Source organism: Camelus dromedarius, chromosome 36 (assembly GCF_036321535.1).
Source record: "Camelus dromedarius isolate mCamDro1 chromosome 36, mCamDro1.pat, whole genome shotgun sequence".
Taxonomy (NCBI): Eukaryota; Metazoa; Chordata; class Mammalia; order Artiodactyla; family Camelidae; genus Camelus; species Camelus dromedarius.
Genome location: NC_087471.1, coordinates 11,090,286 through 11,106,086, shown reverse-complemented (window position 1 = coordinate 11,106,086; position 15,801 = coordinate 11,090,286). Strand labels below are relative to the sequence as shown.

The 15,801-nt window shown below is 51.0% G+C and overlaps 1 protein-coding gene across 3 annotated transcripts in view; it reads right to left on the bottom strand.

The window, feature by feature from the left end:
* The window catches only part of GATA4 (GATA binding protein 4), a 73,120-nt gene that overhangs the window by 36,105 nt on the left and 21,214 nt on the right, over positions 1-15,801 (bottom strand). Inside the window, exons 1-2 of one of the 3 annotated variants that reach the window (XM_031442115.2) lie at positions 11,862-11,986; positions 7,191-8,257 (exon numbers count right to left, since the gene is read on the bottom strand). In XM_031442115.2, the coding sequence (XP_031297975.2) occupies positions 7,191-7,806 (616 nt within the window). In that variant the 5' untranslated portion in view covers positions 7,807-8,257; positions 11,862-11,986. Of the gene's footprint in view, positions 1-7,190; positions 8,258-11,861; positions 11,987-15,801 lie in introns of those variants that run through there. The other 2 variants (XM_031442117.2, XM_031442116.2) reach the window with 2 other exon arrangements.

Sequence of the window (15,801 nt, the reverse complement as noted above, 5' to 3'; positions counted from 1 at the left end):
AGTTCCTCAAGTTTTCTTGAGTCCCTCAACCATGCTCACCTTCTGGATGGGAAGGGATAAATGCCCTCAGATTTGGCAAATGCAAAGTGTGGTAAGCGGGGAGAAAGCCTGGTTCTGGAAGCGGGACTTACCCGGGTTCTAAGACAGACCTGCTGTTCACTACCAGCGGGAACTGGGGCGATCATTTCATCTGAGCGTCAGTTTCCTCTCCTGCAAAATGCAGATCCTAATATCTACTTCTCACGAAGGACTTTTTAGTCCCTGTCACCTGACAACTTCCTCACCGACCCTTGAGAAAGAATCCAACTTACTTGCATATATACCTAGTGCACAGCACAAGAATATACACATACATATGTACACACACAGTGCAAGGCACAGGCGACTAGCCCTAAACTGTTGTTAGCTAGTTTCCAAACATTAATGTACCTAAACTAGTAATTCATTGTGTATAAATTACAACAGATCAGAGGTTATTCCTATTATAACTCCACTGATGTTACCTTCCCTTACCTTCTTAGAAGGAGACAAAGGAATAGCTCTGTAGTAGCCAATAAAATGTTTAAATAATCCTTCATGGAGTATGTTACGTGAGATCATGTCATGGGCCACAGAAGGTCAATGTAACAGGGTGATACCCATTCCCAGGCCACGAGAGAGCCTTGTCACTTGCACCTTACTCAGGACTGCAGGTCAGAGAAGTCATCTGCACACAAATGCTTGCAGATGTCAAAAAGGCCCTTTTAAGCTCTTAAAACAGCAGCATCCCCGGGCCTGCAAGAACCGCCCACTTCTAAAGCAAGGCAATGTTAAACCCGCGGTCCTTCTCTTCTGCAAACAGAAGCAGCGCTGCTTGCAACCTGCTTCAGCTCTAAATTCAGTACAACACAAAGGTCTTAAAGGATAGACTGAAAAGAATTGGTTAAAAGACTCACCCTGCCCTGGAGGGAGGGAATGGGGTTTCTAACACAACCCCCTCACTGTGCTAGGTTAGCGAGTTTCTGGTGCTGGCCCCAGTACGACCTGAGGGAGAAAGGCCCACACCAGGGAAGGTCGCAGTGCGGGTGCTCATGAGGGCACGAGGAAGCCACATCAGTGAGAGGGGTGGGCACCTGACAACTGGTGACTCAGATCTGCTACCAGATAACATAACTGAGAGTAGGATAAGTGTTTTTGGTCCCCTCAGTAAAGCAATCTCCTGCTAGATAAGCAAAAATCAAAAGCCAAATTCAATAAACAACAATTCATGTTTTAAATTACCTTTCCTGTGCATCCATAAACTCTAAATATAGAAACTTTTTTTTTTTAAATAGGAGGGAGACTTTCAGGAAATTAATTCATGAATAGTTATGTCTCTTTAAATATTTAATTGGTGTAGTATTTTTAAATTGGTAATATATTCACATGGTTCAAAATTCAAAAGATTCCATTTGCATACCCATGTCCACAGCAGCCTTATTCACAAGTCAACAGGTGGAAACAACTCAAATGTCCATGATGGATGAATAAACAAAATGCAGAACACACATACAACGGAATATTATTCAGCATTTAAAACAGGAAGGAAATCAGATCATAGGCTACCACATGGATGAACCCCGAGGACACGATGCTAAGTGAAACCAGCCAGTCACAGAAAGATGAACACTGTATGATTGCCACTTACATGAGCTTATATGTGAGTCGTCAGACTCACAGAGAACAGTGGTTACCCAGGGCTGGGCGGAGGGTGAAATCAGGAGTTGTTGTTTGATAGGTGTAGAGGTCCAGTTTTACAAGACAAAAACGTTCCGAAAATCTGTTTTCCAACACTGTGAATATACTTAACGTTGCTGAACTGGACACTTAAAAACGGTTAAGATGGTTAAAAAAATAAAACAAAGTAAATCTTAAGTTTAACCTTCCAGTATTTTAAATGTGTTTTCTTGTCATTTAATGGATTAATGAGGAAGCATGGGAAGGACTATGAAAAATGGTTAAGATGGTTAAAAATTCAAAAAATTCCAAGGCATACATGGTAAAAAGTCCTTTATCCCTCACCTCTCCAGTTATTTCCAATGGGCAATCAATGTTAAAAAGTTCTTGCTAATATTTCCAGAGAGAAATTAAGTATTTTCAAATGCACATCATCTTCTCTTTTTTTTAAACACAATTATCATGCTATACACACACATCCTGCAGTTATAAATGTCTCAGAGAGGATTCCATCCTATTACATAAGAAATTTCCTAATATTTCATGCCCACATGATGTCCTGTTGTTTGTATGCACCACAAGTATACAAGCAGTCCCTTAATAATGCACATTTAGATTATTTCTAATTTTTGTTGGAATAATTATTTTCAGTTACAAACAGTGCTGCAACTAATACGTGCCAGTATATTTGTAGAATAAATTCCTAGAAGTTGAATTTCTGGGTCAAGGGTATCTCCTGTGTAATTTGCCAGATATCACAAAGGGCTCTCCACAAAAGTTGTGCCAATTTACACTCCCACCCACAGGTATCAGACTTCCTGTTTCCCCACACCTCAGAGTATGTTTGTTTTCTTAGCTCATTTAAGTAAAAAAAAAAAAAAAAAATAGGGAGGGATAGCGAAGAAAGTGTTATCTAAAACTGTCTCCTGCGCATCACTCCACCTGAGTGCTTAGAAAGTTCCTTGCAAATGTGGCTTGACCTTTCGATGGGACACAACTGGGCAGGTGACAGATCTCACTAGAAGCAGTGACACACCCCTGGCTACCCCCACACACCTTCCCCATTTAATTGGTTCTCAACTTAGCACCACAGACCAGCCCCAATCCTACTGACTTGCTCAGGGTGGTAACCGGAAAGTTAAACAAGTTGGTTTTCTCAAAGACGGACGAATCATTCTCTAGCCAAACAAGCTACTTAAGAGTTGATCTCACAAGGTTCCCTACAGAAATGAACTGGCTCTGAAAGCAACCAGCTTAATTGATAAGCAGTCCCCTAAAGATCCAGAAAACACTTCAGAGTTTTCCACCGACCTGCACCATAAACAAAGTCTTAGAACATCGTGAATGAGGCAAAGCTTTCAAAGAAAACATCTGGTCAACCCTGAGAGTGCTATACATACATTTCATTGTGTCATTATTTTTTTAATCAATATTTAAAATGATTCAAAATTTTTGAGATCCTTTGAAAATATAATTGCTGGCTTTACTATACAAAAGAATTGTTATTCCAAAATAAAATGTATTTTCATAGCTTTTCCAATAACATCCACCATGATGCTATTTAAGGCACAGTCACATATAATTTCGAGTTTCCTTTTCAGCCTTAAGTATTTGCAAGCATTAATTGGTACAAAAATCCACTTTATTGTGGTGTAATGTACACACAATGAAATACTCCCATTTTAATAGTACATTTCCACGAGCTCTGACAAACCCATATGGCTATGTAACACCCGTGACTGGGTTCCTTAGCAGGAAACAGCTGTGTTAACCTGCCACGGCTGTCTCACGTGCACAGGAAGCAATGGGACCCTCATCCTTGAAATGCAAGAATCCCCTGCCCCGCTCCACTGGCATCTCCGGAGGTGCTCTCAGTGCCCAGGGGCTTAGTGAGACAAGCCAGACCCCGTATTCCATTTCAACAATGACCACCCCATGTGAGAAAGGGCTCTTCTCAAATCCAGCCTCTGCTCACCTGGAGCAACACAAAAGGGCCATAGACTTTTGCCTTTAGCTAACTGTACCCATCTCTCACCCACCCTGCGGCTTCTCCAACCGAAACTGTTCCAGTGGTTTCCCAAGGTTTCCAGAATCCTCTCCCACCTGGCTCACCCTCCCCTGAGGTCCTCCAGTCGACCTCTTGAGCAACCGTGGTGTGTGTCCCACCCAGGCGGGCAGAGGACTGCGGTAACACCCTCCTGGATCTCTGCTAAAATATTTGCTAAGTGCCCAGTGTGTGCCAGGCACTTAAGTGAGTGAGATTCTGTACCTGCCCCAGTAAGGTCACAAAATTCCATTAGTGAGGCCCAATTAGCAAATTCAACGTTGTTTCAGGGCTCATATTGAACTTGGAATGAATTGAAGTTTATATACATTGCACTCAAAGCAGAGCAATTCCTCCCAACCTAAGTGCAGAGCTTGACAGACACCCCTGCTCACTTTTATTACTTTGATTTTTGCCTTATTTCAATAACCAACAAAAGAACTCTGACAAGATGTTAAGTATTATTAATACCAACAGTGAATACTTCATAGAAAAATAAAGGTGTTCTTATTTCTCGTCATTAAAGCTAAAAACAGTTTCTAAGTTCAGGGTGAGTTAGTCTGTGTTGTTTTACCTGTGGTGACAAATACATTATTTAGACAAAAGCCATGCTGTGTTGTATTATTTCACGGGACCAGACAGTAAATGAAGGCACAGGTTTTCTTTTCCTTTTTTTTTCAAATTGCAGGTACTTTTCCTGGCAAACTTCTACTCACCCTTCAAGATCAAATAAATGCAGAGGCACCACTGAGGCAACGACCTCCAGATTCCTGCCAAGGGGAGGAAACACCACCTCTGGGTGCTCTCAGACCATCGCTGCAGCACACTGCGGGCTCACGGACACATCTTTGTGTCTGTTCAGGGTGCCCCACCATCCCCGTTTGTGGGGGACTGTCCTAGGTTTAGCCCTAAAACCCTCAAATCCTAAAAAGCTCCTCAGTCTTGAGAAAATCAGAAAAATTGGTCACTCTGCATGGTGACTCCTTAATAAGATACCATCACTTACAAGGTGCCAGAGCCAAGTACTTGACAAATATTACTTCATGTTTCTAATTTAAGGCACAAAAGGCAGTTATGACAGTCCCATTTTATAGAAAGAGAGGAGACTGAAAAAGATAAGTAACTTGCCCAAGATCGCAAGGGCACCTGGAATTGAATCTAGGTTTGCCCACGTCACACCCCCACATTGTACTGCTGTTGTAGGGCCGGGTGGCAACTCCACACAGCAAGCTCTCAGTAAATATCATGGAATCAGTCATCACTTATCAGCATCCTTCTATCACTCAGCATCAGTGAATGTGGCTGCGATGGTCCTCCAGGAAGCTACCAGGCATTCACAGGAGTGTCCATGTGACAGGAGAAATATATAAAAAGCATGCTTATATGCACAGCTCTCAACTTGCCTTTATGTAAGTGACACCTGCAGAACGTGCTGGAAGTGCGAACGCCAACAAATTCCACCTGCCTCCTGTCCCCTTACAGAGGTCACATGGAATAACTTTCATAACTGGACCATTTAAAACACCTGGCTGTGTACAGAAGAGAAAATCCAACTGTTCGGCTGGAGCCAAGGGTTGTCTTCAGGTGGGACTTCCTGCTCGAGTGGGACAGAGCACAGAGCACCCGGAAGACAGACCACACTTGCCATTTGTTGACACTGGCATGTGGGAAACACCCTCCTTCCTGGTATGGGTTACATTTGAGAATTTAAATACTGTGTGGACTCCTCACACAGTATCTTTCTTTTTACATTGTTGCGGCTGCAACTCTGGTGACCACAAAGTATCCCCCATCTTTGGATTCTGAACTTCTCTTTTTTCCCTAACCAAACAGCAAATTCTCAGCCCAGGATTAAATGGGTTAGGAAGCAACCTCCCCACCCCATATCCAAGTTAAAAGAAATGGAAGTATATGGACCATTCCTCCTTCTGTTAAAACAGAAATTCAGGAGAGTTCGAAGAATGCGGGGCCGGAGCGCCCCACCCCCAACACGCCCACCTCCAGCTGCCATTGTATGGAGATGCTGCCTGCGCTATCTCTCCCAGGTCCTCGAGAGGGGCTCCGGAGTCGGGGCCCCTCCTCCCCTGTGGGTGCCGTCTGGCTCCCCCGTGATGGGGAGGGGGAAACTGGGAGCCCTAGCCCCAGCCCCAGCCCCGGCGCCACATCCACGGTTAATCAGTTTACCTGAGATGTGTATTTGGCTGGACACCCCTGGGGACCTTCCCTGGCCACCCAGGGTCAGGGGATAATTTAAAAGCTCTTCAAAGCCCTGACCATTCTCAGAGTCAGCCCAAGAATGGAAACCTGGCAGGCACAGGCTTTACTCTTCAAAGTGAGAACAAATGCGAAAGGATTTAGCACTTAGTAGGTAGTCAATAAATGTTAACTTTGTTTCTCCAGTCTGGGCTTCCCCTCCCCCACAAGAGCAGTCTCCGTCCAAACCCGATCCCGTCCCTTCCTGAAATTCCACAGGACCAGAGGTCGTTTGCATTTTGAACTAGTGCTGCCACTTCCCTTTCTCTCTCAGCACGAGGCTCAGAAGCCCTTCCTCGGACTTCATTTGGTTCATGCGTAAATCGAGGAAGGGGCACACGCTTGCCTTGCCCAGCATCTCGGGTCTGGCATTCAAAGGAGATACACAATTGTGCCCATTACGATTGTTATTTCTAACTCTAGCCCTCGGGAAGAGAGGGGGTTCGACACATGGACCTGCAGCAAAGTCTCGATTTCAGTAGAGCATTATAAAGAAGCACCTCTGGGCTTCGAGTAGTCTCGGACACCCGCCAGGGGGGCCATACCAACGCGGCCCTGCCCGCCAATTCAGCACGAGGTCACAACATGTCCTGGCCCTGAGGCACCCGCCTGGTGCCGGCCCCAGTTCAACTCATCTCCATTAGCTGGGGTTCCTCGTTTGTTCCCGATGTGAAATCTCCCACAGGAAAATCTTCTGCCACCCCGAGGGATCCTCCAACCGGGCGGCCAAATGGCCCAGAAGACCTTGGGCCCAAGTCATGTAATCAGTTCCCTGCGGAGGACTCTGAGCGAGGGCCTGGAGGAAGCGGCAGCAGGAGCCCAGTGGTCCCAGCTCCCGGGGCGCCGCCGGCCTCCGCGGTCCCCTGCAGCTGGGCGCTGCCCGGGCGCACGGCGGCTCACTCAGACCCCGCCACGCCGCCGTCATCTCTCTCTTTCATAAAAGGATCTAGAGGGCAGGTTCGCCCCGATGTAACAGAATCTGGGCTCCTTGGGGCTGTGAACTTTATCGCCACCATCACCCCGGCCTCCAGGTTCTGTCTTCTAGTTTGCTTTCCTTGGAAACTCACACACCCCCTCCGTCCCCCTCCCGCCCCCACCCCGCCCCCGCATACTTGTGAGAAATTAAACGTCCCAACGGGACTCAGGACAGCCTCCGTTCCGACCCCGCCCCGCCCCGGGACTCGCGCTCAGCACTCACCGAGGTTGGGGTGTCGGGCGGCAGGGTTGGCCCGGCCGGGCAGGCTGTGCAGGACCGGGCTGTCGAAGGGGCCCGCGGAGGCGGCGGCGGCCGCAGCCCAGGACGCGCCCACGTCGGCCATGTAGGCGGGGTAGGGGCTGGAGTAGGACCCCGCGAAGCCGGCTCGCCCATACTGCTCGCGGCCTGCCAGGCCCGCGCCCGCCGCCCCGCCGCTACTGCTGTAGGCCGCGGCTTCCCGGGCGGCGGCGGCCGCGGCGGCGGCGGCCAGGGACCCGGTGGTGCCCGGGAAGGAGAAGCGCGGCGACACGGGCGGCGGGGTGTAGGCGGCTCCCTCGGCTCCCGCCTGGCTCCAGCCGGGGCTGCCCTGCTGGGTCCCGGGCCCCGCGGCCGACGGCGCCGCACCCGCCGTGCCGCCCGAGGCGGCTCCGGACGCGGCGCCCCCGCCTCCGCCCTGGAGGTAGGACAGGCCGAGCACTGAGGACGGCACACGCGGCGTGGGCACGTAGACCGGCGAGGACGCGGCGCCTGCGCCGTGCATGAAGGCGCCCGGGCCGCCCGCCTCGTAGGGCCCGGGAGGGGGGCCGTGGTTGGCGGCCATGGCCAGGCTCTGGTACATCGCCCCGCGCGCTCGCAGCTTCCGAGTCCTCGGGCCAAGAAGCAATGCGGGGAGAGGCAGTAACAACAATACAAAAATGAAAATACCAATAATGTAGAGTGAGGGGCTGTCACAAAAAACGAAGATCAAAAGTCAAAGGTTAAAAAAAAGCCAAATCCTTCAAAAACATACACTGATTAAATCCAGCACTGAGCAAAAGACTCTAGGCTCTGCTCTGGTTTACTCAGGAAAATCCCAAATAGAATTTGTGGTTGTTCCCAGAGGTGGTGGAGGAGGGGCCAAATCCACTGCAGGGCCTGACGGTCCCGAAGACGAGGGGGCGCGCCTGGGCCGGGGCCTGGGGCTCCGTGTCTTCAGGACACCTCGGCCTGGGGCGCAGGGCGCGGCAGGCTGGCTCCAAGGCCGAGGGCCGGGCTGGCTCCCTTCCTCCGTGATGCAGCCGCGGTAGGTCCTAAAGGGGGAACGACAAAGAGGGGGAAAAGTTCATAAGGAGTTTTCAGAGCCCACTTTCCCATAGCTTGGTTGCTTGTCCCGCCCTGCAAACAAAATCGCTACTCTTGGGGCCCACGGAGGCCACGCGGTCCCACGGGAAGCTGCTCTGCAGAGGCCGTGGGGTCTGGCTGCCCGAGGGAAGCCTCGAGGAGGAGAGCCTTTGAGGAGTGGGGCTTCCCGGTTACTGGACATGTAATTAATTACTGGTTGTGATCTTGGTCAATTTTTTTGGTGTTGCTTGTCAGTAAGGACTTCAATTTTACCGTACTTCTAGAATATTCTTGTCACAATGTTTTAAAAATCCAAGCGTTTCGGGTTTCCTTGCAGTGCCTAGGACCCAAGAAATCTCACCCTCATCTTCTCTGTTCCCCCACCTATTTCCAACTCATCTTAGCCATGAAAAAACTTTAGATTGCCCATGGAAAACAAAGACAAACTTTATAAAAAAAAAAAACCAGCAAACTAAGAGATTTTTGTTTGCAATTTTTTAAAACTATTGGCAGAGTCTAAATATTTATAAATGAGCACAGTGTCTGCTAAATCTCAGTGAAAAGGTTTGTGGAAGCTCTTACCCATACGCTAGACTGTGTGGACATCAAATCAGACAAGATATACATTTCTTGCAAATAGTTTTATTTTGGCGAGTTTGCAGATTGGATATTAAGATGAGAAACGTCAGAGGAATGTACGAAGTCACTTTACAGAACTACAGGACTCACTGGACCATTCCAATTCGTTTAATGATTTTTCATACGGAGTCACCAGTCCACCCTTGGATGGAATCAGAACACCAATGACACTGCTAGGGGGAAGAACAGTTTGTAGGACTTGATTATATCCTTGTATCCCGTGTTTTGATTTCACCAGGCAATTTCTCTGATAAAACTAAGAGCTCCATGTCCTGAAGAACAGAATACCTGCTCTCTGTTCCAGGTAATTTTCTTCACACCTCCACTAAGTAAAAGTGTCTCTCTTCACTTTACAAAAGAGGGAACTGAAGCATTGGAAAGTTTTGAAACTCCTCTAAGATCGAAGTACAATTAAAGGGAGTGGGAGACAGGATCTGTAGGGCTGCAGGGGTTTAAGTCTGTCCAGTCCATGCCCACTTTTCTCCTTAAGAAAAAGCAGCTGCTCTTAACAGTGGTTTCTTTTTGATTAATAGTAGAATTACAGAGCTATTAACTGAACTATGTACTAAATTCAGGCTCTGCCACTTACTGAATGAATGACTTTAGACACATTACTTAACCCTCTCTGGGCCTCACTTTCCTCATTTATAAAAATTCAAATATTAAAGGTAACTTATCTTGTAGGATCATTGTCAGGATAATAAATTGATACCTGTAAAGCACTTACAACAGGGTCTTACAAAACTTTTATAAGAGGCACAAGAAAATTCTACATAATTGTTGGCTATTATTGTTATTACATATTTCTAAGGTATCATAAGAAAGCATTTCAGATGTATTATGTACTCTAATAAATGGTCATCTTCATTCATGTAAAAAATTCTGGAAATGGAATCTCTAATACACACTATATCATGCTTTTCACCATTTTTGCAACATCACTAATAATAATGAATTAATAGCACTATATTATATAGTCATATGTTAACTTTTAAATGGCTTATTACTTATTTTCAAAACTACACAATAAAGTATTGGTTTGGTAAACATTTCCTTCCAATAATAAGTCTGATTAGAGGGTAGATATAAAAAATATTTGACCCGAGATCACCAACTTTACCCTTTGAGAATGAAGACAAAATATTAATACCTATAGGAATCTCTGGGGTTCAATAAACAAATACACAGGTTTACCTTAATAAAACATTCAGTATTTAATTTTAAAATCAAATAATTGACCTATTTCATTGTATTTTCTGGTATACTCCTGCAGTGCTAAAACAAATATTGTAAGTTTCTTTTCTCACATAACTGCAGGAAAGGAAGATTTATAATTCTGTAATTCAACTTCCAATACACTTACAGATGCTAACTTAACAAGCTTTAAAAATGTAAATGCTAAAAATGCCATAAATTTAACATTTGTCTCTATTACAGCCTCTGCCTTTTAAAATGACTGTTACATTACCTCGGAATTGGATTACTGAACAATAGGAGGTGGAGAAAATACCACTCTATACCTTTCTGTTAAGATGCAAAATTAACTACTCCCTTTAAAGGACTCTCACTTGTTTCTGTAATTAAGCCTCCAAGCAGATCACCTCAGAGGGAGCAGAGCGAGCTCCTGAGAACGACGGAAGAGGTCTGGCCTCTCTATGGGACCCAGGCTTGTGCCCCAGTCTTCCCTCCCTTCCTTATCACTCACACCAGTTCACTCACACCAGTTCACCCCAAATTCACAGGCTAGCCGTCATGCTTTCTTCCCTCCTGACTTAGCCCTTTTCTGAACTATTTCTGAGAAAGCACGCCCTGAAGTTCCCGTCCATTTACAGGTCATTCCTGCTCTTTCGGCTCAGCTGGCGCCTTCGCCCTCGGCCTGCTGCATAGAAAACTGTCACCCACGAATGCGCACACTAGCCAGCAATAATGAAGCTGGCTGCTTCCGGGGACGTGGAGATTCAGAAGTGTGTGTGTCTGCATCACCCCGTCACCCCAATGCAACCTTTCGCTCTTTAAAAGCCTGGAACCTGCTCTTGCCTGCAGTTCCTTTTCTGAGAAACACAGGAAACACTTCCCCGAGGCGCTTCCCCAACCTTACCGGCAGCGCCGGCTCGGGCTCCCACCGGCCCTGGGTCCCTCACACCCCCTTCCCCCCAATCTCTAGGCCCCTCATTCTCTCAACCTGGTGGCAGTTCACCGCCTGGACATCCTCCTCTCCCCTGGGTCACCTTCCAGCCCAAAGCCAAGCGACATATTTAGTGTACCGGGGTAGCTCCCCGTGGCCAGCGGAGGGACCACGCTGCTCTCCACCGGGTTCCTGCACTCAGTTAATTTCACCCAAAGCAGGGTGGGTGGCTGGGGTCGCTAGCTTAGTGAGGGGAAGACTGGAAAGCCGGCCAGAAAGATATAAAAAGTGCAGGCGCTCAGCAGACATTTCCGACTTCGGAGCGCCTTCCCGGGCCCGAGGCCCAGTGGCGCCGCCTCCTGCCGCCACTCTGTGGCCCACGGGCGACACTCCTCCTTCTGAGTCCCTGCGTGTTCGAGCCGCCGCGCGGCCTGTCTCGGGTCAGTTGATCAGGGTGACTACTCACGGCCATCATCATCACCCAGGCCCTGGCCTGTTAGGTGCAAACAAGGGCTGGGGAATCTGCACGCGAGGGCAGCAATCAGAAACGTTCAAATTCACACAAAAAGAATCCAGAAGCACTTCTAATATCTCTCTTCGCTTCCCCGCTCCCCAAATCTTCCTTTGCTTTAAAGAAGCTGCTCAGCCAAAGTAGAACAGGCAATGGCCAAGGTTAGGGAGGGGGGAGTGACCAATGTCTCTTTTCCACCCGCTAGTTACCTCTCTACTCCTGGGCAAACAAGCCCAGAGGAGATCAGGGCTCCGCTGCTAGTGGGAAGGAGAAAGGAGAGGGATGAAAAACGCCATACCTGCCGGGGCTAGAGCTTCCTGGAGGCCGGCGCGCGTTTCCCCGGCGCGGCGGGAGCTTCGGCGGCGGCGGCGCCTCTCGCAGCCTCCCGGCCGGCCGCCTCGGAGTCCCCCAGCTCACCGCGCGGATCCCCTGGCCCCTGAGCTCCCGCTCGCGGGCGCTGACTGGCCGGAGGGAGTCACGTGCAAGGGTAGGGGGCGGGGGCGCGCCGCAGCCGCTGCACCTCCGCCGGGCGCCGGGCTGCGGGGCTGTTCAAAAAACTCCCCTAGCAGGCAAAGTCCAGGCGCAGGGATCTCCTCGGAACAGGCCACAGTGCTACCGCTGGGGCGCGGGGCTTCACCCACCGAGATCAATTCGGTTTGCGGTTTGCCCAGGGGCAACTTTATTAATGAATCCTCTCTCTCCCGCCTCCTCCTTTCTTTTCCACCTCCTCCCTCCCCCTCCCGCCTCCTGGTGGTCGGTACCTTCCGCGGCCCAGGACGCAGTGGGCGAGGGGCGGGGCTGATAGAGGGGAAGGTGACCTCTTGGGCGCGACCCCGGATCCGGAGTGGAGCAGTGAGTCACCAGGGGTGCCCGGCTGGCTGCAGGCCTCCGGGTGACAGTGAGTAGTGGGTAGTGGGGATCCTCCTAGCCCCGGACTCTGGGAAGAGACGCCAAATTTGGGATTTGTCCCCCCAGTCAGAGCTCAGAGACCGAAACCTCCCTTTCACCTTCGCAGCAGCCCAGGGAGTCCGCAAGGCGCCGGCTCCGGCGCACAGTTTTATATATTCATGTATAATGTGCCCCCTTCCATGGCGAAGCTTCCCAGGTCCTGCGGCCTCCTCCCTTCAGATCTTTACGTTTTCTCTGCAGCCTGTGGCGCCGCCGCACCAATCCAAGGGACTTGGCGAGGGCGTAGGGAGCTCGGCAGCCCAGCGGGGCTTCTCGGCCCAGAAGGCTCCTCCAGTGGCCTCAAGCCCCCCTCCCTAGAGCGACGGCGGGGAGGGTGGCAGGTCTGAGTTTGGAGTTGGCGTCAGTGCCTAGAGGCCCCAGCGCAGCGGGGCTGCGAGTCGGAGAGTCCCTCAGACAGGTCTAAAGGTTAATAGAGCAATCACAGGGCCCTATTACCGCGTAAAAATAACCCATCGATTACCGCAGCCTTCAGCTCCAGATAACAGTCGGCCGGTGGCTCTCAAGCTTTCGGTTCAGTTCCCCCCAACCCCCCCCTCCGCCCCCGCCCCAGGCAGTGTTTCTCTCCCTAGCCCAGGCTTCTCACAGCAGATTGGAGGGGTCGGGAGGGGGCCGGGATACCACCCTGCAAGAAACCTGTGCGCCTCCGAAGTAAGTGTAGGGGCGACACCCGCTTCCGCAGTCGGTAACCGGTCGTGGATTCCCGGCCTGCGCGAGGGCAATCCGGGCGCTGAGGACGAGGCTAGGACGCGGGGCTGATTGGAAGGAAACCCCCAAAGGGATCGTGGCCAATTCGTGGGGATTCTCAGGAAAATCCCGGAGGAAGGACTGAGCGCGGCTGCGCGGGGAATTCTCTTCCCTGAGCTAAAGGTGCGGAGGTCCAGATGGGCCCAAGCCGAGGAGAGAAAACTGAGGTGCCTGGCAGAGCGGCGGAAGGGCTGCGCGCGGGCTGGACGCGCGGACCGCGCTCCCCAGGCCGCTGCCCGCCTGGGCCCCTTCGCGCCCCAGAAGCTGAGGGCGGAATGCTTGGGGTCCCTTCTCCAACTTCTCCCAACTCTGCAGAATTTGGCGCTGCAGATCCTAGCCCTGGGAGCTCAAGAGGGACAAGGTCCTGAGAATCCCGGAGGCTGGTCCCGGGGAAAGGCGGTTTCGTTGGGACACTCTGATCGGTGCACTTTCAAATGCAGCCGAGAAGGGAACGGGACCCCTGCGCTGTTTGAAACCGGTCCTCATTCGCTTTGGGGCGAACGAGACAGAGCCAGGAAGCCAAAGGTCTGCTCAGGGGCCTACGAGGGCTTTCTGAAGGCTTGAAAGGCAGAGCTTGGAGGAGCTGGAAGCTGCCCAGCCATCTCTCTTCTCCCTGGGAATTTATGGCTACAGCGATGCCCCACATCTCAGAGCTGCCTCCCACGCTCGACCTCCAGAGGGCAAAAAGTGCTGAACCTGGGCACCGGGCCTTGGGGCTTAGCATGGGGGAAGGGAGAGGCCATCTGAGCGTCCTCACCAAAGCCAAGGACACAGGCCGCTCCCACGCTAGCTACCTCGGTAGTGCCTGGTTGGCCGCAGCGCGAGTATTGAGGGTCGCATTAGCCAAGTGACAAGGGGCGAGCTTCGCCCTACTCCCCGCACCTCCTACCCCCAGTCTTCACCTCCTACCCTCAGACTTCAGTTTCCTCCTCTGTACAATGGTGGGGGTCCTAGTCTATGTGACTGTTGTGAGACCCCCGATGGAAGGGCCTGACTTTTCTAAGCGCTGGCTGGCGAGGAACCCCGGATTTGCTGGGGGGCGGCTCCTGCCCAGGCTTGTGACAGAGCTCATTTACCCCACTCACATCTCCTGGTGGGCTGAAGCCTGGGAGCCCGTGACAGATTCGTTGCTTCTGGGAAGGCGCTTAGAACCGAGAACTTTGTGTCTTGTTTCCCGTGTGTTTTTTCCCCCTGTGGGCCAGCGCCCCAACTTTCTCCCCAAAGGGCTCAGCTCAAGGACGGTCCAGAGGGTAGTTGGTGAGCAGCCTGCTCTTTTAGGGTGTTTCGTTTTTCCTCGCCCCCTCCCTCCCTTGGGCGAGGCGGGAGCCGCCGTGGCGGCCCCGCCGCCGCCGCCGTTGCCAGGAGCAGAGAGCATTTCAAGGCCTCGCTGGCCCGCCGGCTGGAGGAGGTTTATCGGCTGCCGCTAAATTCCCAGGCTTCTCCCTCGCTCAGGAGGCAGCTGGGAAGGGGTGGGGGGTGCTTTGAGGTTCGGACTGCTGGCTATTTTTAAGGAGATGTCTCTGGGCTGGCCTGAGATGTGGCCCAACCCCATTCACATTTTTCCACTTTTCTTTCCCATAATCTACAAGGAAAATTTAATACTGTGAGTCTTTGTCCTCTTTTTGCTAAGGGCCTGGATCTAATGAGTCAAGACAAATAAGAATTATTAAGATGTACTATAAGCTTTAAAAAAAAAAAACTCTCCAGAACACAAAGATGAGTTGCCTTTCCTTGCTCCATTAAAGCCTCTGGGACTTGAGTATGTCCCTCCTTCAGTAAGAGACGCATTTGTAGGCAGAACATGGTGTACAGAGGAATCTGAACTCTAGTTTCTGGGGAAAAAAGAAGTTAATAAACAGTGGAAGATGGAATTCACAGTGACACCAGCGAGGGTCTCCCCGTGCGGGGTTCCCTGTATTTCCTGGCGGGACCCGGAGCGCAGCAAAGGTGCCACATTGTCCATTCTGGCTGGTGCAGCCGCTGGGCATTCTGCGGAAATCAGCCTTGCCGGCCGCGGGCCCAGAACACCAGCGACGCCTGAAAGGACGCCAGGCCCCCAAGGTCTTACCATCATCGGGAACAAAAAACCTGCAGTTAGAATTAGGGAGGGGAGTAGGGAAGTCACCCCTCGCCCTGTGTAGCGAATTCCTCCGAGATGTAGGTGCTTCTCGGCGGCTCTGTGCACAAGGGCTCCGGGACAGACAAAGGGACCCGCGCGGAACGTTTGCCGGCTTCTGTCCCCACACGGCCCTCAATTCCCCCGCCGGGCCTGGCGCCGCCAATGCGATTCCTCCTCTCTCGGCCACACTCGGTCTCCGCTCGCGGGGCCCGCACTGAGCCCTGCACAACCCTCAGCGCGGGTCCCCGCCGACGGAAAAATGGAGAAAGAATTAAGCTGTGCCGCTCTGAAAACTTCCTTCCCTCCGTGAGCCCCGTGCCTTGGCACCGGGAATTCTTTGGTGGGGGAGGAGGAGTATAGAGACCCCCGCCCTGTTCGCCCGGGAACCGAGCTCTGCACCCCAGGA